The 24596-nt window shown below is 37.6% G+C and overlaps 1 protein-coding gene across 1 annotated transcript in view; it reads right to left on the bottom strand.

Moving 5' to 3' along the window:
* The window catches only part of DROSHA (drosha, ribonuclease type III), a 71120-nt gene that overhangs the window by 27580 nt on the left and 18944 nt on the right, over positions 1-24596 (bottom strand). Inside the window, exons 11-17 of the mRNA XM_009696580.1 lie at positions 22987-23068; positions 21614-21688; positions 18168-18337; positions 13406-13530; positions 10120-10219; positions 7004-7111; positions 1895-2002 (exon numbers count right to left, since the gene is read on the bottom strand). Of these exons, the coding sequence (XP_009694882.1) occupies positions 1895-2002; positions 7004-7111; positions 10120-10219; positions 13406-13530; positions 18168-18337; positions 21614-21688; positions 22987-23068 (768 nt within the window). The remainder of the gene's footprint in view (positions 1-1894; positions 2003-7003; positions 7112-10119; positions 10220-13405; positions 13531-18167; positions 18338-21613; positions 21689-22986; positions 23069-24596) is intronic.

Genomic DNA, 24596 nt, shown 5'->3' with positions numbered 1-24596 from the left:
GACCATACAGGGCCACGCTTCAATCAGAAGTGAACAGCAATGGCAGGATTGGTCTTCTGTTTTACGTTGTACCATCTAGCATTATCAAAAGCTTACTCTGCTGCTGACACCACCACTACAAAAATGCCAGCAAACAGAACTACAGCTAGCTATTATGACTCCATCCTGCAAATTCGTGCATCTTCTCTTTCTTTACACATACACACCTAAAAATATTATGCATGTACAAACATATGTGTACACACGCCATGTATATAAAACAAGATACACTGGCAAATTAAAGCTGCAGAAAGTTACTTCTGAAACACTTGCAGGACTGGTCCTGCAGGCTGTAAGCAAAGACATTCCAGAAGTTTATTCAAACACTGTCTGTGGCTTTCCAAACACAAGACTTAGAGAGGTTTATTTTAATTATTTTAGAGTGTTAAATTAAATATAATCAACCATAAGAACTTTCTCCAAGTCCTTTTTAACTCCTCACTAATATTAGTAAGTTCATCATAATTGCACATTCTCAACTTCTGCTCCATCTGAACTGGATGACACGTTACAACTTCTCTGAACAGTTAAATTAGCGTAATCTTTCTTGCCCAGTCTGTACTTTAAAAAGAATACATCATGATGAAACAGGTAAAAGGCAATGCAAAGTTATACATCTAATACTGCCTAAGCTTAAATAGATGACTGGTCCTATACACATTTTTAAAAAGCTCTTTCTCTTCTAGAACAAGATCACAGGTTTTAAATAAATTTGCATAGGGGTCAAGTATTTAAAAGCACTTTTGTTATAACTAAACATTAATTTGACCAATGCTGACACACTTGATGTTATGCCTTCTCCCGTTTTTGATTGTAATTTGCTTTCTGGTTTGTGTGTTTGGTTTCAACATTTTAAAGATTTCCATCATGGCATTTTTATCTTTTACATTAAAACTAAGGCAACCTGCAAACAACCAAATCCTACAAGATGTACAATGTTTAATGTAACTTTCAGTAGGTCATGCCCTGGAAACCAAATTCTAGAAAACAGAGAAGCTATGAGAAAAGATTCTCCATAAGCCTCTGCTTAAAGTAGTTTTGGAGTAAAGTCTCCATACATATACAGAAACTGCCTATTTTGAACTTAGGAAAAATTCACCTTTCTCAGCCCCAGTCAGTGGAGAGAGACGAAGTTTATTTCAGGGGGAAATCCTGAACAGAAGTCTCCATTTCCCTTCAGTAACTTCAGAAAAAACGTAAGGGGAAAGGGGCCACCATGCCAAGAGTCAGCCTTTGGAGCTGATCAATTCCAAACATGCACCTACATAAATAAACAGTTATGCAGCATGGACGCATTTAAAACAAGTAAGAAATTCTCCTCTCCAGTTCCTGCCCTTGTTTGTAAACACAAAAATTTCATCATGTACTTGTAGAAATCAAGAGGTGAACAGAAGTTTGCAAATTCCTTTTCACTAGCTACAAATGCAAAATAAAAAGGCAATACTGAAGTTATTCTTTTTTGGAACAACAGACTATAAAAGGAAGAAGCAAGGTATGTACACTCAACTGCAGAACAATATCGTATTCTTCACAAATATATAAAAACAAGTTTACACAGCAATAATGAGTAATGTACCTCAGTCTTTTCAGTAAACATATTTTTGTCTTTCTACACATTGCAAGCAAACCAAGACCTATCACTGGCGCAAAGGTAGGTGTATTCCTACATGCACAATAGATGTCTCTATATCGAAGTCTCTTTGGATAACCAAAACTTTTGAAAGACCTGCAGTGCAAGTAATCAAGTACGTCCAAGCTGTAGCAATACAGTGCATTTCTCAAGCAGGCAGGATTATGGATAAACTCAATAATATCAGGAAGACAAACCAGCAAGTAGTTTGTTTTCATATCTTACCTGCAGCAAGCACCTATCTCGAAAAGTGTAGCCAATCAATTTGTCCAAATGCATCAGACACTGATGGTAGCGGACATGGTGGGTGAGGACAGGAAGCATCATTGCATGCTAAAAAAACAATTGCAAGAAGGCAAAGCATTCAACTTCAGTGTACAGAGTACTCAGTTGACTAAGCTGAGTACTTACAAATACAAACACTTTCCATTTGTCACAACACTTAGTGTTACTGTGTTAAATGAGGAAAAAAAAACCAATCATGGTTTCCCAAGCTTCATCATCAGAGCACTTAATTAAATCTGATTTGTCCATCTGCATAACGACAGTGGGGACACAGCCCCATCCAGACTAAATAAATAAATACATAAGACCAGTCTTCTATTTAACTATTTTGAATGAGGTAAAAAATGTCTCGTCACCAGCAACATCAAATTTCAATAAGCTGTGACTGAATGCGATGCTATATGTTTGTACCTTTTCCCCTCTGCCTCATAACATTAGGGAAAAGCACTTTATACCGCTTTAACCAGCTTTCACCAAACAACAGTAGCTACTTGATTTTCAAGCACAGTTATTAGTGCCTTGCTTCATTTACTTCTGAGGAAGAATTAAGGGCTTTTTGAAATGCTGTAGCCTTGCATCTCCTGGCTTAACGTAGTAGAAAACATCAGAAACGGTGTTGTTTTATCATCTAGGAAACAGATAATGTTCTTCTGTTGGGGAAAATTTCAATACAAATTTAACTATGTTCAACAATGAAAATCTCCCTCCTTCAGTGTCTTAAAGCAGGAATTCTACACTAATACTGACTTTGGATGGATCTAGGTTGAAATAAGCAAGTAATACAGTTTATCAGTACAGTAGCAGAGCAAGTACGATAACATCAAAAATCTTGCACAAGAGCAAACAGAAGAAATGTCAGTATTTAAAGAATTTTATGCATATGACCATTTCTGTGACACTGATATCATATTTCTGTTCTTCTAATCATTCCTAGCTGTGACATGACACAAATATATTGAAAAGAATTATGTCTTTTAAGAGAATCAAAATCTGAGGGCTATCATTATTAATTTCAGAAAGAGGAATGTGTATGATTACAGATGAGTGTACAGCATAGAGAGATGCAAGAAAAACAAGAATACTAAGCAGATAATGTATAATTTACAGAATAAACAATGTTATGGATTTCTGCATGTCATTAAAGAAAGAACAGCAGAAAACACAAACTGGTGAGCATTACAAGATTGAGAAATTAAGAATAACCAATGGCAATACTTCAGAACTGAACACATAGCTGGGAGGTAGTCATAGAATCATTCAGGTTGGAAAAGATCTTTAAGATCATGAAGCCAACTACTAACCTAGCACTGCCAAGGTCACCACTAAGCCATGCCCCTAAGTGCCATGTCTACTTGTCTTTTAAATACCTTCAGGGGTGGTGACTGAATCACTTCCCTGAGCAGCCTGTTCCAATGCTCAATAACCCTTTCAGTGAAGAAATCTTTCCTAATATCCAATCTTAACCTCCCCTGGCACAACTTGAGGCCATTTCCTCTCATCCTATCACTGGCTACTCAGGAGAAGAGACCAACTCCCACCTTGCTACAGCCTCCTTTCAGGTAGGTGTAGAGGGTGATAAGGTCTCCCCTCAGCCTCCTTTTCTCCAGACTAAACACCCCCAGCTCTCTCAGCTGCTCCTCATAGGATCTGTGCTCCAGGCCCTTCACCAGCTTTGTTGCCCTTCTCTGGACACGCTCCAGCACTTCAATGTCTTTCTTATAGTGAGGGGTCCAAAACTGAACACAGTACTCGAGGTGTGGCCTCGTCAGTGCCAAGTACAGGGAGACAATCACTGCCCTAGTTCTGCTGGCCACACTATTCCTGATACAAGCCAGGATGCTCTTGGCCTTCTTGGCCACCTGGGCACACTGCCGGCTCATATTCAGCTGGCTGTTGACCAACACCCACTGGTCCTTTTCTGCTAGATGGAAGTAACTACTTAACAGCAAGAAAAAGACTCTCTGGATCTCTGAATGGCAGAAAAATGCAAAACTACTCCAAGCAAACTGAGTAACTCTAAGTAAAATTTTGTTTTGTTATCATATCACTCATTTAGAGTTTTCTTAGGGTAATTTACAAGGTAGGGGAACATCCCTCTTATCTCCATATAAACTGTACAGGTGTGTTTCCTATGTCTTCCTTCATAGAAGGAATTAATTACAAAAAACCCCCACAAATAAACAAAAAAAACACCAAAAAACCCCAACCTAAAACTTGTTTCATGGCATAACTCTGCTTCCCTGCCTGTATGTTCCACCGCACCAGGCAGAAAGAGTCCCCAAGCAAGATTTAATATCCTTTATACCAATAAATGTGGCCCTAAGTTTGAGTACTGAAATAAACGTTTCAGATTTTCATCAGCTGTGGTGCAGCAAATGCAGAACTGACACCTCCCTGGGAGCACACAGGCGGCCTTTCATTTGACTCTTGCAGTTATATTGACAAAGTGCTGCTTTCACGGCACTAAATACTTGATAGATTCAATTAATGTGCGTCATGTTGGATTATAGCTATTTGCTGTTTCTGATGTTTTATGTATTTACCTCTTCACAAGAAAATAAAATATATGCTTTAAAAATTGTATTAGGCTAAAGAATCACTAGTGATTAAAAAAAAGTCTCCTGACACCATATGGCCACAGGAGTTATCCCATAACCTTGGTACTTGTATCTGGTTATAAACATACAAGTAACTTCTTTTCTTGTTTTTAAATATATATGATTTTAACTATGCTGCATGTTCTTGTCTTGCTGCAGCTAGCATGGCAAGACAGGGGCTCTCTCAGATGCCCCCAGCTACTGCCACCATCCTCCAGGCTGGCAGATGCTCCTGCCCTGAAGCTACTAAGAAGAACCAAGCGAACTGAAATATTTTCATATGCATAATTTCTCTCCTCAACTCTGAACATTTCACACCACTGTTGAGGGCACACCAGCAACAATACAGGCAATGATGGGTGTGTGTGGGGGGGTTATCTTCTCAGTATGGCCTCATCCTGCCAGACTGCACAGTAAGCGCTGCCCAGCTTAGTGGCCAAGTAGCGTGCTTCATCTACTGGATAACTTCAAGTGTTCCTGGCAGAACACAGCCATTTCACATTTTTGGAACATTTCACTCACCCTTTTTCCTCCCTCTCCAAGCAGTTAATTTCTAAGACTGCAAAGACCACTGTCATTACTGTTACGTGGAACTTAGAGCAGCTATAAGCTATCGGAGTGACTTAAAAGAATTTCAATCTTCTAAACTGTAATGCTTTTAAAAGCATTAATTTTAAATCACTGCATTTTAGCTCTGCCCACAGAGTTGATTTATGCGTTTTAGTCGTCTTTAATCTGGGAAAAAGCATGTAGCAACAGCAGCAATCTTTCATTTTACAGACATACAGTTTGCCTACTCTTGGCCTCTCAAAGAAATCAAATCAAAAGACCTTCATACCAGAACTAGCTGATTTAGATGTAACAGCTGCAGATGGGCACAAAAATGTGAAATAGTTTTACTTTCATCATTCTTTGGTGTTTTGCTGTCCTTCAACAACAAAATGAAATGGGAATATCCAAGACGACATTAAGAGATGAATCGCAGAAGATACTATGAATAACACAGAACTGTTTCAAAGTTCCTAAATTAGAAATTTACACTGTTTACTTAACCTGTAAAAAAAGATACGGTTCACAACAAAAAATTAGGAAAGGTCTGTAATTTTCCTCAGCTATATAAGAAGATATTGTTCCACTATTCTCTTTCTTCAACTTCAGAAGCTATAGTAGAATCCCAAGAAATGCTGCAGACAGAAGAACCGCAATTTTAGTTATTAGCATTTCTCTGCTGTTAGAATTTCCCCTTTGTCCTTACCAGACTTCTAACATAACGGGATTTCTACCTATACCTTTCCCTAGCAAACCCCAAAGTTTATACTTCATACTGTTAAGTTAATAAATTGTAAGCATTTAATTCTTAAATAACGTCTCCAAAACAACAAATAAAAAAATTATGCAAGTAGTCTGGAGAAAAGGAGGCTGAGGGCAGACCTGATCGCCCTCTACAACTACCTGAAAGGAGGCTGTAGCCAGGTGGGGGTCGGCCTCCTCTCCCCAGTAACTAGCAACAGGACAAGAGCAAACGGTCTCAAGTTGTGCCAGGGGAGGTTCAGGTAGGATATTAGGAAGAACTTCTTCACTGTTAGAGTCATTAAGCATTCAAACAGGCTCCCCAGGGAGGTGGTGGACTCACCATCCCTGGAGGTGTTCAAAAAACATTTAGATGTGGCACTTTGAGACATGTTTTAGTGGGCGTGGTGGCGTTGGGTATACGGTTGGACTTGAGGTCTCTTCCAACCATAACGATTCTATGATTCTATTCTAAGTATACCTCTAGTGTATTTATTTGGTTGTTTTAACTACTTGAATTTTACTAATACAATAATATATAAAAACTGCACTTATTTTTATCACATCACAAAGCTGGTGGTTGTCAACTGCTTCAGAATACAATCTGGCAGAGATCTGTACCTTAGAGATGTCACGCATACAAAACAGTATCTATAAGATATCTTCCTACTGAATGTCACCTGTTTTAATCCAAAAGTTAGTTGTGGTGTTTTTGCTTTTGTCTTTTTTTTTCTTTTCTTTCAAGTAAAAAGGTATTTCTTCATGCTTCACTGTAATATTTGTTTTTTAAAAAAATCTAAGTAAAAAAATATAATAAAATAAAAATATCTAAAACCAACCCAATTGATGGATGAAGAAGCCCTTGGAGTTCCACACCAGAATCAACATTTGACTAACCTCCAGCCTCAAGCTGGCCATTCCTACCCTCTTCCTTGTGCTATTAACCAGTGGCAAGAAAACTAAAATTTTAAAGTAACTTTTTTTGTGCTTGGAGGAGGTGGACAGGACACTGGAATAGCTCCCTAAATCAACAGATCTTATTGAGGCAAAGGTATTCATTCTCATTTGGTTCTCCATCCTAGAATCACAGTAAACCCTTGCAAGAGGTAAATGGCAGCTAGCAAAAAAGAAAATACATCAGACATCTCTGCGGTTTAGTCACCTGGCAGACGTCAGAGCGTATCCCTGTTTTCCAGAATCCCTGGCTACTCAACTCGACGGTCACTTCACGTCTCATTGTGTTCTTCTGACGAATTTTCTGCAGTGCTTCCTGGACAGGGAGAGAATGGAGCTCCTGTGAAGAGCTTTCTACAACAAAGCAGTATTCATAGACATGAGTGCATTCACAATACCCGTTTAATGTTTGCTTTTGGTGAGCAGCTTCTAAGACTAGTCCAAATCTTGTACCTGACAGCCACAGACTGTGGTGGATGTGCTGGAGGAGTGTAGACACAGGATTTTGGTAGACCAAGAAGAGAACAGAGGTGACTATATTTTTTACTGCAAATGACAGAACAAACCAGTCCAACCCATACATCCAAGATGATACATAAGTAAGCAAGTTAAGGTCCTTATAATGAAAGCACTTTCTTCACCCCTGTGTGCAAAACAACTTCTTCATTCAAGTCCATCACCATGAGTACCTGTTTGAAGCATTCAGGAATAGTAAAAGAGACTAAGTAAAAGAAAGGTTTTGTTTTGCGATCTCGGCTACTTCATAATAGCTCCTGTTCAACTATGTCAGTACTCCCAGTCTGGGAAAGGGGTCAGCATTCACTAGTCCTGGAGCCGATTATGATGGAATCTACCAATATTATTTCAATTAAAAATTAAAAAAAAAAAATAAATCTGTTTTGCCTTGAACACTGGCTGTTTGCTGTTGTGTAAATAGTTTATTTGTCTCCAGAAACTATGAATGGGACAGAATCATTACAAGATTCTGACAGAATCATTAAAAGAAAATACTTTCTGTAAAAATGGCATGACAGACAGCTAAAATAAATCACCCCTGGATTAGGATCTCCTGTTTCCAATACAAAGCCCCCAGGGTGTATAAGCTCCCCATACAGCACATATTAACAGTAAAGACTCCCTCAGTGCTCCTCCTCCTTCAGAATACGAAAGTTTTCAAAGCTGCAACTCATTCTCCCTCTCCTTTTCACTACAGGGAACTTGCTCAAAGTTGTCTCTTCCCAGCTTCCAGTCTGAAGCCTGGGAGCATCTCTAGGCAGGAATGGGCTCTGTCTTCTGTTCTGCAGAGACTCAGAGCAGTTCCAAGAGGTGCATCTATCCAGATGCAGATTCATCAAACTTCAGACACCTCAATACCGAGGCATCTAGGGTAGGAGGCCAGTTAGCCCTGGTTCCTTTTATATTCAATGAAGGGGGATAAATGGCTTCAAAAAATGCATTTCTCTCTCCATTGACTTCAAAGTGAGTCTTCAGGTCCCAATTTATGCACCTGCTGTAAACACTCAAAGCTAGGTTAGAGGAACAAAGCCCCCAGGCACAACCTTGTCACAAATAATATCATCATGCAATCTCATTGTAGTGAATGACCAATGGCAGAGGGAAGAGAGATGCTCACAGCACTGCACCCCTTGTGCATTGTCCAAGATTTGCATCTCAAGGCTGTGTCATTGGGCATTTTCTGAGACAGGTGCTACAGTGTTTGCCAGACCTAGCTGTACTTTCAGGCTGACTGGCTCAGGAGTATTCCAGCGTTACTCATAATATACGATGCATAATCTTTAAAAGTCCATGTACCAGTCAGGTGCAGCCCCACAGTTCCTTCTAAGTTATGGACACCTCCACTGGCAAAATGCATAGGTTATCCTCACATAAAGCTTCTGCTTCAGCCCTAGATGCCTCTCTGATGGCAAACTACTTCATAAACTCATTATCCTGGGTAATATCATCTAGAAACAAAAATCAGCATACCACGCAGTAAGTGATAAATACCAAAGGAGCATTTTATCTTTTGAAGCAAAACATAGTCACCCCCCTACATCCAATCCACTACAATTTTACAAATAAGTCATCCATTAGCCCCTAATGAAAAGATGCCCATAAAACAATGGTCTTCCCTTCTACTTGCTCCGAGTATAGAAAGCTGTAGCACACAAAATCATCCCTATAAAGACAAACATATTTTTATTTTTTCTTACAACTGTGGCACAGTTGAGTCACAACATTGTGTTTTTTCCAATTTACAAGTAAGGAAGATAAGGGCTTATTCGACATCAGTATAAATAAAATGTTAACTAACACTCTTGTTCATGCAACAGCATAGTATGCTTTGCAGTAATAATAAAAATCAGGTGCAATGTCAAATGTATCAAACATTTACTGCAACCAAAGCTACACAATTAGCAAACTCGGGAAGACTCACGAATTGGAGTCAATGATCCTCATGGGTCCTTTCTAACTCAGGGTATGCTATGATTCTATGAATCATCAGGGTTTCTGATCAATAAATAAAAATATACCACCACTTAAACTCCATCCAGTACTAAAGTAGTTAATTTCTCCTCTGTATTCTTTACGTAAGTTGTCCAATTATGAATGCCTGGTAGACATGCACCAGACAGATTCAAGGCTTCAGTCCAAGATCTTATAAAAAAAAAAAAAAAAGATACCTGAGAGCAGGCTGCTTTAGTCTATATTTAGATGACTTTATTTTTAATTCCCAATTGGTTGAGCATCTGCACTTAGGAAATGTTTACTGCTCATCACTTTGGGGGGGGGAAAAAAAAAAAAAAAAAAAAAAGAGAAAAGACAAAAATTCAACAATACCTCATTTGTCATTAAGGATTACTGAAAATAACAACCAAATGATTTCAATTCAAAAATCTTAAGGAATGTCACTAAGACTGCCTAACAAATTATGGTTTAAAACCACACACAAGTGTGGCAGTTTTTATCTCAGCAGAGAAATGTTTAAAATTATGAGCCAGTTAAAAGTGCACTCTGAAATACAACGTCCTTCTCTATGCTAATTCTTGAAACCATTAATGGTAACAGCTATAAAGAAGTTATGGTTCTATAATTATAATTTCTATAACTGGGTAAAAAACTTGCAGTAATTTGACAGCTGAAAAAAAGGACAAAAATCCATCCACTAACAAGCAAAGATAAAAATAAAATCAGTGTTAAAAGCCTGAAAAGAAAACCTTTTGTGAAGGATTTCTATTGTTTCCATAAAGAAGGCGGTTATATGGCTTTATTCCATCTTGAATCACCATGCTCAATTACCAGTTATAGGAAGGCCCAGCATACCTCTCTCTGTGACAATTTCTGTTTATCAGCCTGTTTGACTTTGGGACTATTAGCCAGCAGGTGACGCAGCTTCACATAACTCTTCCACAGCTTTTGGTACCTGAAGGACAAAACCAGAAAACATATTTTGGTCGACACAACAAAAGTTTGTCCTTATGAACACACCAGCTGCTAATAATGCACTCACATACACACAGATTGTCTGCAAGCATCTTTGTGCTCCAGAAGAAAAATCTCAAAGCATTTTCCAAGAGAGGTGACAGTGTCTCTGCAGCTGTTCCAGCAGGGTGGACACAGCAGCAGAGAGGAGGCATTAGTGTGCAGTGTGAGGTGAACAGCAAAGCTCAGGGCAGAACCCAGGTACCGACCTGTCCTCTCCAAAGGGCCACCTCCGCATGCTGAAAAGACTTGCCCACAGCACGACATCTTAATTCAGGCAGGTGAAAACTCCTCTTCTCCACAGGGTTTACCTATCACTCACTGAAAAGCAGTAGTAACCTTTCCCAAGAAGCATCTGTCCTTACACTGTCTGAAACACTTCAGTGAAGCACATGAGGAAGAGCTCTACAAGCCATGTGCAACGAACTCATTCTGTGAACACTGAAATAAAAGTTCCCTATATTAAATAAAATTCCCTATATTCCCTATGGGTTTGTGCTCAATGGAAACAGTAAGGCAAGTTTTCTCAGTAGTTAGCATATACTTAAGGTTGCTAGTTTTCTCCAACCATCTAGCTTTTTCTTATTTTGGGGGTATCTAGTTACACATGAACTTCAGTAACAGAGTTTTTTCATCAGTGGGAGTCCCTCTGCTACCTAGCACAGATTTTCACAAAACTTGTAAGAACTTACTCCTTTTGTAGACAACATCCCACCATCATATTCAGTTGCAATTGACCAACAGGTTCAAAAGTTACTAAGGGAGAAGCAACCAAGAGAATCATGACATGGACCTTGTGTCCTTAGGAAACGATGCTATCTTCAAAATAGTATGACCTCTGTAGAGTTTTTTCAAGAAAACATGTAAAATCAGACTTTTAATAGGAAGCAGGCAATTAGAGGACAGAGGGAAGAAATTTACCCTAGTAATTTATTTTCTTTTACATTTACATTATAAAAGAAGATCGTCCTCACCACCAACTTAGAGCAGTGGTTTTAGTAAGAAATTACCACATTAGTGGCAAAGCAGTAAATGAAGCAGCAGCTCTTTTACTATTCCATAATCTTCCCAGCATCCCACTTTCACAGGCACACAAACAGATTTTTTTTTCCCATAGCTACTTCTCTGCAGCATTCTTGAATGTATACTCTCTGCCTGTAGAAATGTTATTTTTTTGAGTCTATAAACACATCTGAAATGGTCAATCTGTAGATTTTTCTTATGTTTTTGTTCTCAGCATTTCTGCAATCTGCAGAATAGCATATCTACTTCTGACAAATCCCTATCCAAAGGAGAAAAATGAGTTAATGAACAAAACAACGAGCAGAAAACAAACAAATGCCATGAGGAGGTTTCAGCCCCAAAACAAGAACCTGAAACTATAACCTACAATATACCTTTTACTACTAGTATTAATAAGGGTAGAACAAGTTCTGTTATTGCCGTTAAGTTTGAGAATTAATAAACAGATTACAACAACAAAAATTCTGTATTAGAACCTCATAAAGAAAAGACACACTAGAGGAAGACCTTTTCTGGGCATCACCTATTTCACACATACATCGGAATTAAGCCTGAGATTTATGATGGCACCAGAGAGGTCTTTCAAAAATACTGCTTTGTTACTTTGCTAAAAAGACGCACGACTACATTCTGTAGGTAGCTCTGGGGAAAAAAAAAAAAAAAAAAAGCCATGGAAATTTTAAAGAAAGTTAAAAAAGTGTGAAGAATCCTTTTTCTATCTTTATACTGTTTTCAATGCAAGGTACTAGAACTTTAAAAATATTAAGAAATTCAGCACCAAAATAGAGGTGGCTCTTCTATTCTTTGGTCTGATTATTTTCTTTTTATGGACAAGAAAACTAAAAGAGGAGGAGGATTAAAAGTCATGCTTAAAGCCAAAAGAAAATATGTTATTATCTGGGTAAACACTCACTCTTCCCACTTCCCACCATATTAAACCTAAAATTCTCAGCAAGTAGTTGTAGAAGAGTATGTCTGTCATACATGCACATATGAGTGTTTGGGTCTCAAAACTGCAGGTGAAATTCAATGTCCTGAAAAGACACTGGAGGAAAACACATGAGGAAAGTGACAACCTTAACTACACATGCAGAAAAGATGGGCTTTACACTGTCTGTCATGATTCAGGAAACAGATCTGCAAATCATTGGAAGAGTACCCTGAAATTGTCAGAAATTAAGAAAAGAATAGCGAACAAAATCCAGCTATCACTTTTATGCCACTACACGAATCCACAGTGAAATAGTACTTCTTGCTCTGCCTGATGTTCTGATTCCCTCTCTACTCCTTCGCTACATTCCTCCCAATCTCTCTAAGGATATAAAAGGTACGGAGCGAAGTAGCATTGATGCAATAGCTTCCAAACTAAGAAACAGTACATAGACTTGATCCTTCAAGGCACAGAAAGAGACAACCAGGTGGGATATGGCAGGGTGCAAGAAACATAAATGTTATGAAGAAAGCAAACAGAAAATAGCTATATTCTTCATTATTAGATGTAAGACCTGAAGACCATCTAACTAAACGACCAAGCAGCTCTGAAACAAAAGTCAGTCTTTTTTTATATGATGCACAACAGTACTGGGGAACTGATTACCTGGAATCTTCTCCCTGTCAGTAGCATAAAAAGATTCAAACAGTGATTTGAGAAATTTAAAGTAGGAAAGTCTGTTCAGGGCTGTTAAACAAAATGATCTAAATACACCCTCTAGCTCAGAAGTCCATATTCTACAGACCTTTGGGAGCCTGGGTAAGTATTTCTCCTCCTCTGCCTTTCTGTTACGCTATTCTCTCTCTAAAAACTCGGAATTGGCCTCTCAAAAAAAGTAACGTGGAGTTTGAGGAACCTTTGGTCTGACCTAGAAGAGTTGTTCTCAGGTTGAAAAATTTCATACTGCACGTCAATGCACATTTACTTTAGCAGATCCTGAATTATGCCAGAAAAAAGAAGTTATATTCTCTGATTTACAAGAACTTGTGTCCAATGTTATAAGCACTAAGCTTTATAGCGGACTCAATTAAGCACATAAACAAGCCCTATTTAAGCCACAAATGACAACAGTAATGAGCTTCTGAATGAAAGACGGAAGGAAAAGCATCTTACTGAGGATCTCCAGCATAACTGAGTTGAGCAGGTCGTATCCCGAAGTGGACAATAATGGGGAAAGTAATTACATCAGGATTGAACTGTTCACGGTCCAGTTGATCAATACGAACTGAGCTGGGTTTCTAGGAGAAAAATCAAAATATACCTAATTGACAACAGCTCCACAGAAAACATGTTGTCTTTACCCCACACTATCCAGGAATCATGAAGTAGCAATATTCCGAGCTTATTAAAATATACACAAAATTAATCATTAATATTATAATAAATATTTGGCAATGACAATGACTGAAGGAGTTAATTGACCTAGCTCTCTCAGCAAAAAAAGGAAGTATTTTTATTTTCATTTTACAAGTCAGGAAATTTACAATTTCATTATTTCCGAGAACTTAAAGCAACATTTTTTGGTTGAACGTCACACTGGAAATAAAATCAGGATTAGCTTTCTGGCATCCAAGCTCCTACATGCCTGAATAGTTTGCTAAGGTCAGGTTACTTTTCTAATTTTAGTTCTGTTTCTGATTTCCCAAAGCAAGTGAAGCCATTATTAGATCCACTCAATCACACCGACTAAACAGCATTAAAAAAATATGTCATGCTAGTCTTAGAAAAGGCTTCTAGGTTGATGTGTACAATAAGGAACACAGTCTTGCATAATGAGAAGACTTTTGTCCTTTTTACACTTCAAAACAGAAGTTCTTTTTATAGTTAAAAAGGACAGTGTAGAAGGAGGCAAATTTTGCTTCAGCTCTAAAAACACAGAAAACAAGTAATTGCACATCACTGTAGAAGACGTGCTGCTTTACAGAGCTCTCGATCACTTATCTAACATATTTAAAAACTCATTTGAAGGTGCACAGTTTGCCTCCAAGTCAACATTTTCTCCATTACCTGGCAAGCTGCTTTGTTATGTGCCAGCCTACTCCCCACTTTGCAATCAGCTGGATGAGACCAGTATTTTCTGCTTGTCTAAGGTTTCAGAAAAAGGGTATTACTTCTAGTTACCTGCATCTCAAAACTTCTAATTTAGCGTTGTGAATTTCTCAAAGATGAGTTTCAGAGTTAGAGAGAAACAGCTCCCACCATTCTCTTCACAAAACAATAAAAACTGTATCAAGAACAAAGATTTCACCCTTCAAACCACCTCAGTAGAACTGTTTACAGGAATCATTTTCTGCATGAGTAAGCAAAGCCAATTCTATAAATAAAGGTAAGCCTCATCAGGTGGCTATACTTCCAATCTATTCTAGAAAACAAAAACTTACTTAAAACTTCAACATTCTCATAGAGAAACATTTTCCAAGGGAAAAATGCTTATCAGCTTGCCTTTGGACATGATGACTGAACAGAAAGTTACAACTCCCCAGCAAAAAAAAAAAAAAAAAAAAAAAAAGAGAAAAAAAAAAATTTTTAAGTTAGTTGCTCATGCTGCCAGGTTTAAAAAAAAAAAAAGAAAAAGAAGAGAAAAGGTTTTCCCCACAGCACTTCCAATAAAAAGAGATAAGGACAACAGAATCTAATGAAAAATATGGGGAGGATTTGTAGCAAGGCAGAATGTTTTTCTCTAAACCAGAGCTTAAAGTCCTGAAATTTAAGTTTATCTGGTTTTGTGGGGTTTGCACAAAGTCAATCTGAAAAGTTTTTACTTTCACAAAAGTTGTTCACTGGTTCTCTCCTCTCTTAACATTAAAAATGAGGAACTTCTCCCATACCCATCCCCCTCAAAAACGCAGCCTTGCTGCACAACTCCTCTGAGAGCCAAGGTGACAATATGACTAACAATGTGAAAAAACAATTAATACACCAATTATAACCAGTGTACTTTAAAAAGTTATAGACAATATTTTCCTATTCAAATGTTTCACATTTTAGACACTTAAATAGAAGTAATCTGATCCTCAAAAGTGTGAAAGGGAGAAGAGCTTTCAATATGCCTATAAACAGGGTCTGTGTGAAACTCCTGGTCTCAGGATCACTCAAAACCAGACTCTTTCTCTTTATTTATATGATGCTGCCTTTGAATTTTGTCACTCAGTTACACAGCTGTTCACAGATGTCTGACAACAACCAGGACAAAAGAACTCCTTCTTTAAGACTTAACCACAATTGTTCCTTCACTGATGGTTATGAGAGGGGTGTAGCAAGGCTGTACTTTCCTCTGTCGGCACGGTGAACACTAGCCTCCTCTCTGGTGCTGTTTCATAAGGTTAAATGAACAGCACCATACAAAAATATACGGTATAAATTGCACAGCAGCAGACAGGACACAAAAAAATTAAATGTTCTTCCAGATTTTTACCCCTCTGTTCTTTTAAAAGTGCTGTGAGAGATCATTTAATAATCACAACCTTGCTTTTAAAAATCTCATCAAAACCAAAGAAATTCTAGCAGGAGAGAGGCTCGTTATCTTTGTTTCATATTCCAAACCTCATCAGTCAAGGCTTTGCTGATATTAGAAGACATGATGAGATTGCATGCAGATGTAGTACAAAAATATGTTAAAATACATCTATAGTTGTACCAGTGAGAAAAGTAGCAACATTTTATAAAGAGTGAAGTATTAAAAAGGACTAAAATTTGTAAACTTTTAAATATATTCTAACACAAAGTTTCATTGAACTAATGAAACACCATTAATAAATTACATGGTTTTAAATAACGCTGAATTATTGTTAGTTAAGTAAATGGGATTTATATGCCTATTGAAGTTTCTTCCCTTCTCCATCATGTACATGTACACTCCACTTTTAAAAAAAATAAAATACATATATAAAAACTAGATCTGCTTACAAGAGGAATTATTATTTCTGAAGGGACGTGGAGGAAAGCAGCAAAATAAAATTTAGTGGTTTTACTTTGTTGTGTCAAGTGGATAAAATTGAAGAGCTGTCATTTTCTAAAACAGTTTCATGTTGTCTATAACAGAATTGTTTTATCTTCTAACATCATAAAATGCATAGAAAACACTTTCATACTCAATAGGATATGCCGCAATGAACAGAAAAAAATCCACAAACTAAAGTCATTGCAATCTTCTTGAGAGAAAAAACACATTCTAATGATGGCATTATAACATGACAACATTTCAAAGTGCTGCAGATTTCTTTTATGCTTACATATTTGATGTCCACATGCATCTCTAAAAATGTCTTGTAGAATCCAGTTTGTCAGTAAAAATCACACAAAAATCTCAAAATTAACAATACCACTCACAAACTGCACTGCCTTGTGCATACATTTACAGTTCAGTGACATAAGGAAGGAGCATGTATGCGTTCCTTCATGCTAAACAAAAAAGCAAGTTTTCAGCCAGCTGAAATGAGCATATCTTCAGCCAAACCACTGAAGTTATGTCAGTGTATACCACTCAGATGCTGACGACTTCTGCACTAGCCTGTACCTTGTATCTCAGAAACCACAGGCAATGCTAAGTGATCTGCATTAGCCTGTACCTTGTATCTCGGAAACCACAGGCAACGCTAAGTGAAACAGTTAAGGCTGTCTAACAATTTCTATTAAGAGATTCTGGTCTGGCACTCAGTTTTAACCAGCTCAGGCAGAATTTTCCATAGTGAGAGTTCACACGTATTCTGTATTTCATATTCCCAAAGATGACCTGACTTTCCTTTTGGTTTAGAAAGTTTTAGCCAGAATGAAAACACTCAGACTGAAATCAAGGGGAAAATAAATTATCCTGCCCAAGTTATGATTAGCTCATACAGTATTTTATTAAATGTAATGCTGCCATACTTAAAAATATGAACTTGAAAAATATATTTAGGGAGTCACCCTGGCTGCAGTTTGGGGACAGGTTTTTCAGTTAGCTAATTAAATTTCCCTTTAGGCATGATGCCAATTCACACTTTTTCTGCAGAAGCTAAGAAGTTGAGCTATGAGCAAAGGAGCAAAATGAAGTCAGAGAAAGGAAGGTATTACAACTGAGGAAGCTGCATGGCAGTGTAAAACATTAGGTCCAAAACACATCTCTACTACTGAGTTACCACTTTGCAATACTGACAAACCATGCAAACAGAACCCCGCAGCTTTTACTGGACATCTTCTATTCTTGTGACTCACATTTCTTAAGTGTGAAAGTCAGAAAAATGGGCTAAATTCACATAAGACATTGGAGTTGAAAGGAGCTGTGTTCAGAGAACATATGCTTTAAAGTACAAGTTTTTCCAAAAATAATAAGGCCGTAGGGGTTTCAAGCTTGGCACTGAAAATTAATGGATGTATTAATTAATGTACACAAAATTCCTCTGTGAGAGAAAGCAACACAGAAACAATGTGGAAAAAAAACACATAGGCAGAAAACACTTCTGTATTCAGGGCAGAATCTGGATAGAGCACTTTAGATCAAGCTAGAGGGTCAAAGAGGAAGACGAAAGAAAATAGCAGATAGTTACTAATTCTCTGGTCCTGTGTCAAGAAAAAGAGAATCAGATTATGCACATAAAGACTGTCTGAGAAAATAAGAAAGCAGACGAGCAAACTACAGTTTCAAATACATAAAATATTGCCATTCCTTTTAACATGCACATTGAAACCAGGCTCATCTGAAAATCTGCCCTTCAGTAGAGCAGCAGAGGGTGCAATTCTTCCCAGCGTTGGAACAAGTCAATGAACTGTTCCCTATAGCAATCTGCAACTGTCACTGGTCATCTTTTCCCTTTCCAATTCAGCCTGTAACAAACTCCCTGAAACAAGACATGTACGTGTCATTGGGCTGTTCATAAATCAGAATTATTTGCTCTACCATGCCAGGGCTGGTAACGATCATCCCTTTGCATTCTTCTGCATATTTCTGCCATTCCAGTTCTTCCCACTGAAGCATGTTGGCAATTTCCTCTTCAGGCACCAGAGCTTTATTGCATCGTAACAAGTAGAGAAGAATTTGATGCATTGAGAGTACTTCTTTTCCTCCATCTTAAAAACATAAATAAATAAACACATTTCAGATATTCACTCCTAAAGCATGAGTAAAACAGAAAATATGCAGAACACAAAATATTTGGATGAGCAAAATAAAATGCAAAATGCTAAAGTGACTTGACAAATATGAAGGCAAATGTTTTATTGATGAATTCTGCACATGCATAAACGCTTTGCTAAACTGGAAGCAATACCAGTAATGGTAGCAAGAGTAACAGTTTCATCATACTGTAAAGCTGAAGTTTCTAACTCACCTGAAAAAACTTTAAAATGAGTAGACAGAACAATCAGTTACATTGTCCACTTATATCTTCCTTTTCACACTTCTATCATTCTTTTTACAATAGTAGTTAAAAAGCCTTTTGGTGTTTCTGCAGCATTTTTAAAGAACACTCAAAATTTTACAGGATACTTCTGGATGAATGTAGCAAGCTATCCTTCCATTTTAAACTCATCTGTACTGCTTACATGCCGTACCTGCAGTAATGAAGACTAAACAGCCTCATGTTCTCTTCTGTCACTAAACGAATAAACGGCATGTGAAAACTGCTAAATACTTCCGAGACCCCAGGAAATATGCACAGCAAAGGCTGCTTGTATCACAGGAAGACAGTATAATAAACATCTGACTGGCTCCAAGTAGCCAGTTACAGACGTGAAGATGCAAACAGGAAAGACAAGTGAAAGCGTAAAAAGATAGACATGTTACTACAGTGCTTTAATTTTGACACACATCCCCCTGACCTCCTCCTCCAACAACAGGGTGTTAATCTGTAGGTATGAAGGTATCTTCAAGTTTCATCTCCACAGAGAACAAACACTGATTTCCCTTTCCCAGGGAGCAGGAGGAATCTGGTCCTGCAACTGAGTACATTCCCTCTATCACTGTACACACACAAAAAAAGAATGGAGAAAAAACAGAAGTAAAGCCTTAGAGCAATATGGGGGATGATGCCACAGCACAAGAAATGTGATCCCACGCACACAGGAAAAGCCTCGCAGAACTGCTGCACTAACAGCAGTGCTGTGTAAGATGATGTCCTCTACAAGACACACAAGGGAATAAGCGCTTCTCTTACTTCAGCTGGAATTGCAGCACTACGGTACAGAAAAGATGAAAGGGAATGATATAACTTGGCCTCTTAGAACAATTAACCTCATTCAGACTCCAAGAGGGAATCTTAAATGGGGAAGATACACCCTGAACCTCACCGGAAACAGAAAATAATTCTAAATAGCTACAGGGACAGATTTTTAAAAGTGCAAAATTTTCCTGCAAATTAAAGAAGGACTCAGTTTACAAGACTTTTGTCTTTGTCAACAACTAGATTATACTGTTATGCAAGAGGTAGCCCATGCCCAACAATGATTTTAAAAAAAAAAGTAGCCTTATTCACTGAACACGATGTACAGGAAGCATACAGGTTGCTATAGATAGCTGCTCTAAATAGGAGTTAGAGAATTAACCTTTCCTGGGTCGGAACATGCAGCACTTGTGACTTCAAATGGTTTTTTTTCTAGTCTTTTACTCTTGTCATACTTATTGTCACAAAAATCTATGACAATGAATACAATACAGCAACTATTCTGCATGCTATGCATCTTTGTCATTCAGTAAACCAGGTATGACTAGCTCAAAGCTACCCCAAGGCCTGTCTCTGAGTAATCCACATAGAAAGCCTGACATCCCAAACCTCATATTTTTAGACCACATTAGAAAATAAGAAAGAAAGAAAAGTAGAGGGGATGGGAAATCAGCAATTCTTTTCTATCTTTAAAGAGACAGTTGATGGATGTGTGCAGGTCTGTTACACCAGTATGTCTTCTTTGATTAGACATAGATAAATAATGTTCTGCAAACGTACCTGAAGGAAACAGATTCCCACTCTTGGAAATTAAAAATATCCAATGATATCTCAAAAAACAATCAATACAAAATGCAAACTTGATTAAAAAAATATCTGTCAAAGATGCAGAAATATCAGGAAAAAGACATTTTTATAGAGACTTAGAAAGCTGGGATCCTTAAAGAGGAAGCACAAAGGAATACATGTTCTAGAGACTTATATCTCCTTATCAGTAAACAATCCAACACCACAGAAAGAGCTGACTCCTAAACTGAAATAAAACAAATCAGAATATAAAAACCCCAAACTAACAGGAAAACACCCTCAAGCTACATAAACCAGGCAGGTCAAACTTGTTCTCATTTTGTGATGAGGTCAAGTTAATCAGCCACATGTGGCTTGATGGCTTATTTTGTAAATTGCTTCAGCAGAATCAAATCAATGTTTGCTAGCAAGCCTCAAAGCTCTGCTTCTGATTGAGCAGTGTTGTGTATTCAGGAAGGAACAACAATTAGAAATATAGTCATCTAGTCATCAGTACTCTCCACAGTAACGAGCCAAACCTCATTTAGCTACAGCTATAATTAATATCCCAACTAAGTTTCAAAGCCCAGAGCAGAGAGCACCTCCAGGTCACAGCCCTCTTGATGAAGATTGTTCCACATCGCATCTATACCCTCAGTTCAGCAGCTGAAACACATCCTCTGGTCCACACAACCCTTCTCGAGCAATCACTGGCAGGATCTCAGTAGGACACATTTTCAATAGAGCCATGACAATTTGTATCAACTGAAAGTCTGTCCTAGTATCTTAGGACATGTTAAATGCCTGTGTAAGCTGTTCACTCAAAATGAGTGTAATGCTCAACACTGAAGCTTGTCCTTGGCTGGCAGGCTAGGGTTGAACTGCATTGGAATGGCGTTTTTTGTCTTTTGTTTGCTGCAAGGTCTAAGCTTGCATTAAGATAAAAAAGAAACAATCAGAACAACATGTGCTCAGGGGTGTCAATCATGCACATCAAGAATTTTAATATAATCACACAGTATCCCGAAGAGCAGAGGGGACACAAAATTCAGTTTCACATGTAAGATTAGGTAATAGTACTCCTCAAACGCCACAGCTCCTTCACAGGGCAGGACAAGGATGTTGCAGCACTGCCAAGAATCACCATAACAGAAACAAAAGCTGGAAGCGAGACTTGGCCTGCCCATTTGAATCCCACTTCTGAGTAAACCATCCACACTGCCAGCAAGCACTAAAAGACTTCACATGGAAGCACCAGATCGCTACACTGACTGAATCATTTGACTTGCAGTAAGGTTTTTTGTGGGAGTTTTTTTTGGCATGTGTTTTTTGGAGGGTTTGCGGGTTTTGGGGGGTTTTTAGATCTAATTTCTATAAAGCTACATAATACAAACATTACCTGGAAGAAATCTCACAAATCGCGGCATGAAGTGAAATCTGGGGCAACAAATAGAATCATTTTCAAGTGAAGGACCTTAAATACGAAAAAAATACAGAAAAATTATGAACAGCAATGTATTTACAAAAGAATAAAAAAAAAGAGGCAACGCTGCAGCAGATTAAATCAATGAATGGTGATTACATTTGATAGAGCCTAGGTTTCAATCAGAAACGTAACAAAATGCACAGCCAAGAGGAACAACTTCTATTGAAAGCTTTCACATGGACAATTTCAAAGAAAGCTACAATAACTTAAAAATAAAAAGAATCTAACAAAAACATAGTAGTTTTATTTAAAACAGTGATTAAAAATGTTTTATATAATTAATTCACTTAAGCCTTACAGACACAAGCACTAGTTTATTAGTCTCTCCCAATTAGTGGGGTGTTTTTTCGTTACAATAACAAAGATAACAAGGAAATTTTCATGATGCTATTTTGTGGTTGTTTTTTTTTTCATTTCGTATTTTATCATACAAAGCTTTGCATGAAAATAAAAACAAAACCTGACCTGGTGTTAAAAAAGAACGAACAATCAGAACCAGTGATACCAAAGACAACATTGATACTAGAATACATTTAGTATCAAACCACAGGCGGCTGCACAAAATGTATGAAACCTGTATGCTCCTCTGTTTAACTGCAGTAAGTGCACAGCACATCTCCACAGACAAAGTCAAGACACCAAAACACACCTACAGATTCTGAAATGAAATTCCTTTAATATTCTCTGCTTTCTTTTAGAACAAGGGAAGGATTATCCCTGAAATTCTCCTTTGTCGCAGCCTTCACAGAAACATGTATTTTCATCTTGTCAAGTCAAAAACATTCAGCTATAATGATGTGTTATCCCTCTATGGCTGACTGTACCACACTGCTTTGTAAATTGACTGTAGAGAAATCCTCTATGAGTAACTTGTTTGTTACCTTGTAAAAACAGAGAGAATACCTTACCTGACACCTTGGCTTTCAAAATACCATGCACACGATACTGTGCAATATTAAACATACAAAAATATTTACTGTTTGATTAAAAAGGACAGTTTTGGATTAAGGAAGAAATATAGTTTATTTGCAAGACTACAGTGCCAAGTTGTGTATTTTAATTGCTACAGCCCACACTAATGAACTCTACTACATTTCATCTTCTCGAAGAACGAAGTGGAAGTTTGTCCCTCTCATGTAAACCAGCATTTGACTTCGGTCTTTTGAGGCCCCTCTCCACTTTTTTCTTTTTAAACCAAAGAACATAACAGAACAGAGTCCTATTTACAAAAGCTGCAATTAATTGGGATTTATATATGGCGTTTTTCCCAGCTAAATATAAGCTACCTTTAAGATTCCAGTCATAGAGCTCCAAAATGTCTTTGAATAGATATGAAGAGAACAGCTCAAGACCTCTCACACAAAAATTCTGGAGAAAGAAAAAAATCAACAAGAATCATAATTATACAATACTGTAATACAAATAATGCGACTTACATATAGTTAAATAAAACAATGAAAAAAACCAGCGTCTTCATATTTGCCAACTGCTAGACACTGGGCTTTGGAAACAGTATTGATATATCTGTAATCATCTACTGTAACATAGCACAGTGGTCTCTTCAGAAAACATTGTCAAGAAAGCATTGTAATGAAGATTCCTTATTCCATGTCCCGATCAACACTATAGCCAGAAATTATGAATCTGCGATAATTCGCCATGCACTAAAACCCTGTCACCTGAGTAAGCTAAGCAGATGACATATTTCTACAGTATTGATATATCTGTAATCATCTACTGTAACATAGCACAGTGGTCTCTTCAGAAAACATTGTCAAGAAAGCATTGTAATGAAGATTCCTTATTCCATGTCCCGATCAACACTATAGCCAGAAATTATGAATCTGCGATAATTCGCCATGCACTAAAACCCTGTCACCTGAGTAAGCTAAGCAGATGACATATTTCTGAGAAGGATCTTTTTTGTTAGTTCACTCTTTCTTTCCTATATGCTCATACTAAAAGTTTATAAATCACCATCTGTGGTATCATTATCACTTCCATAGCAACACATCAGCACAACACAAACTGAGGATTATGACCTCAAGAGCCAAGAGGAAAGGAAAGGAGAAAAAAAGAGGAAGAGGAAAAAAAAAAAAAAAGAAAAAGCCATTCTTAGCAAGTGGGGAAGCAGCATCTCCAAAGCAAAAAGATTTCATTCAGAAATGAAGGAACTTAAAAAGTCTTCCTGAACAAACAAAAATCAGGTCAGGTTGATACAAATTGTACTTGTATGATACAGGCCATAAACTCCAAACCCAGCGACACAATCTCTTTTGCAAGAAAGCATTAGTAAAGATGGTCTGCAAATAATGCCATAGGCAACTGCTGTAGCCATCTGACGAGGAGTTCAAAAAAATGTCCAGTTCCCCATTTTGCTTGGTGGCAATTAGTTGGTTTAGAACAAGATTTGGAGACAATACAGCAGATTCACTAACAAGAAATGCATTGCTTTGATCCCATTAATCTTGCTGAGGAATTTCAGGGCTCTTGCATATATTTAGATGCTGTTGAGCAACAAAAAAGATAACTAGAAAGAAAAATGTAAATATATGTGACTAAATTAAATGCTGATCCTATCTTTGTAGTTAATATGCAGGGGTATTTCTGTACCTACACATGCTGTTCCACTGCAGCAATTTACTTCACAAACTGGCTTCACCAGGGACTAATTTGTAATAAAAAAAAAAAAAAAAAGAAAAAACAAAAACAGATTATGAACTGAACGTGCTTTGTTTGTATTCACAGGAAATTTGTTTTTGCAACTGCTTTTATTAAGTACTGATAAGCAATCTTCAGAGTTTCAAACTCATGATTAAGTTTCAGCTCTGTCATTGACTTATGTGGTCCTGGCAAACGAGTACTTCCATATGCCTTATTTTTGCCATTTGTAAGA

Source organism: Cariama cristata, unplaced genomic scaffold (genome assembly GCF_000690535.1).
Source record: "Cariama cristata isolate BGI_N322 unplaced genomic scaffold, ASM69053v1 scaffold7300, whole genome shotgun sequence".
Classification (NCBI taxonomy): Eukaryota; Metazoa; Chordata; class Aves; order Cariamiformes; family Cariamidae; genus Cariama; species Cariama cristata.
This window is presented reverse-complemented; position numbering and strand designations above follow the sequence as displayed.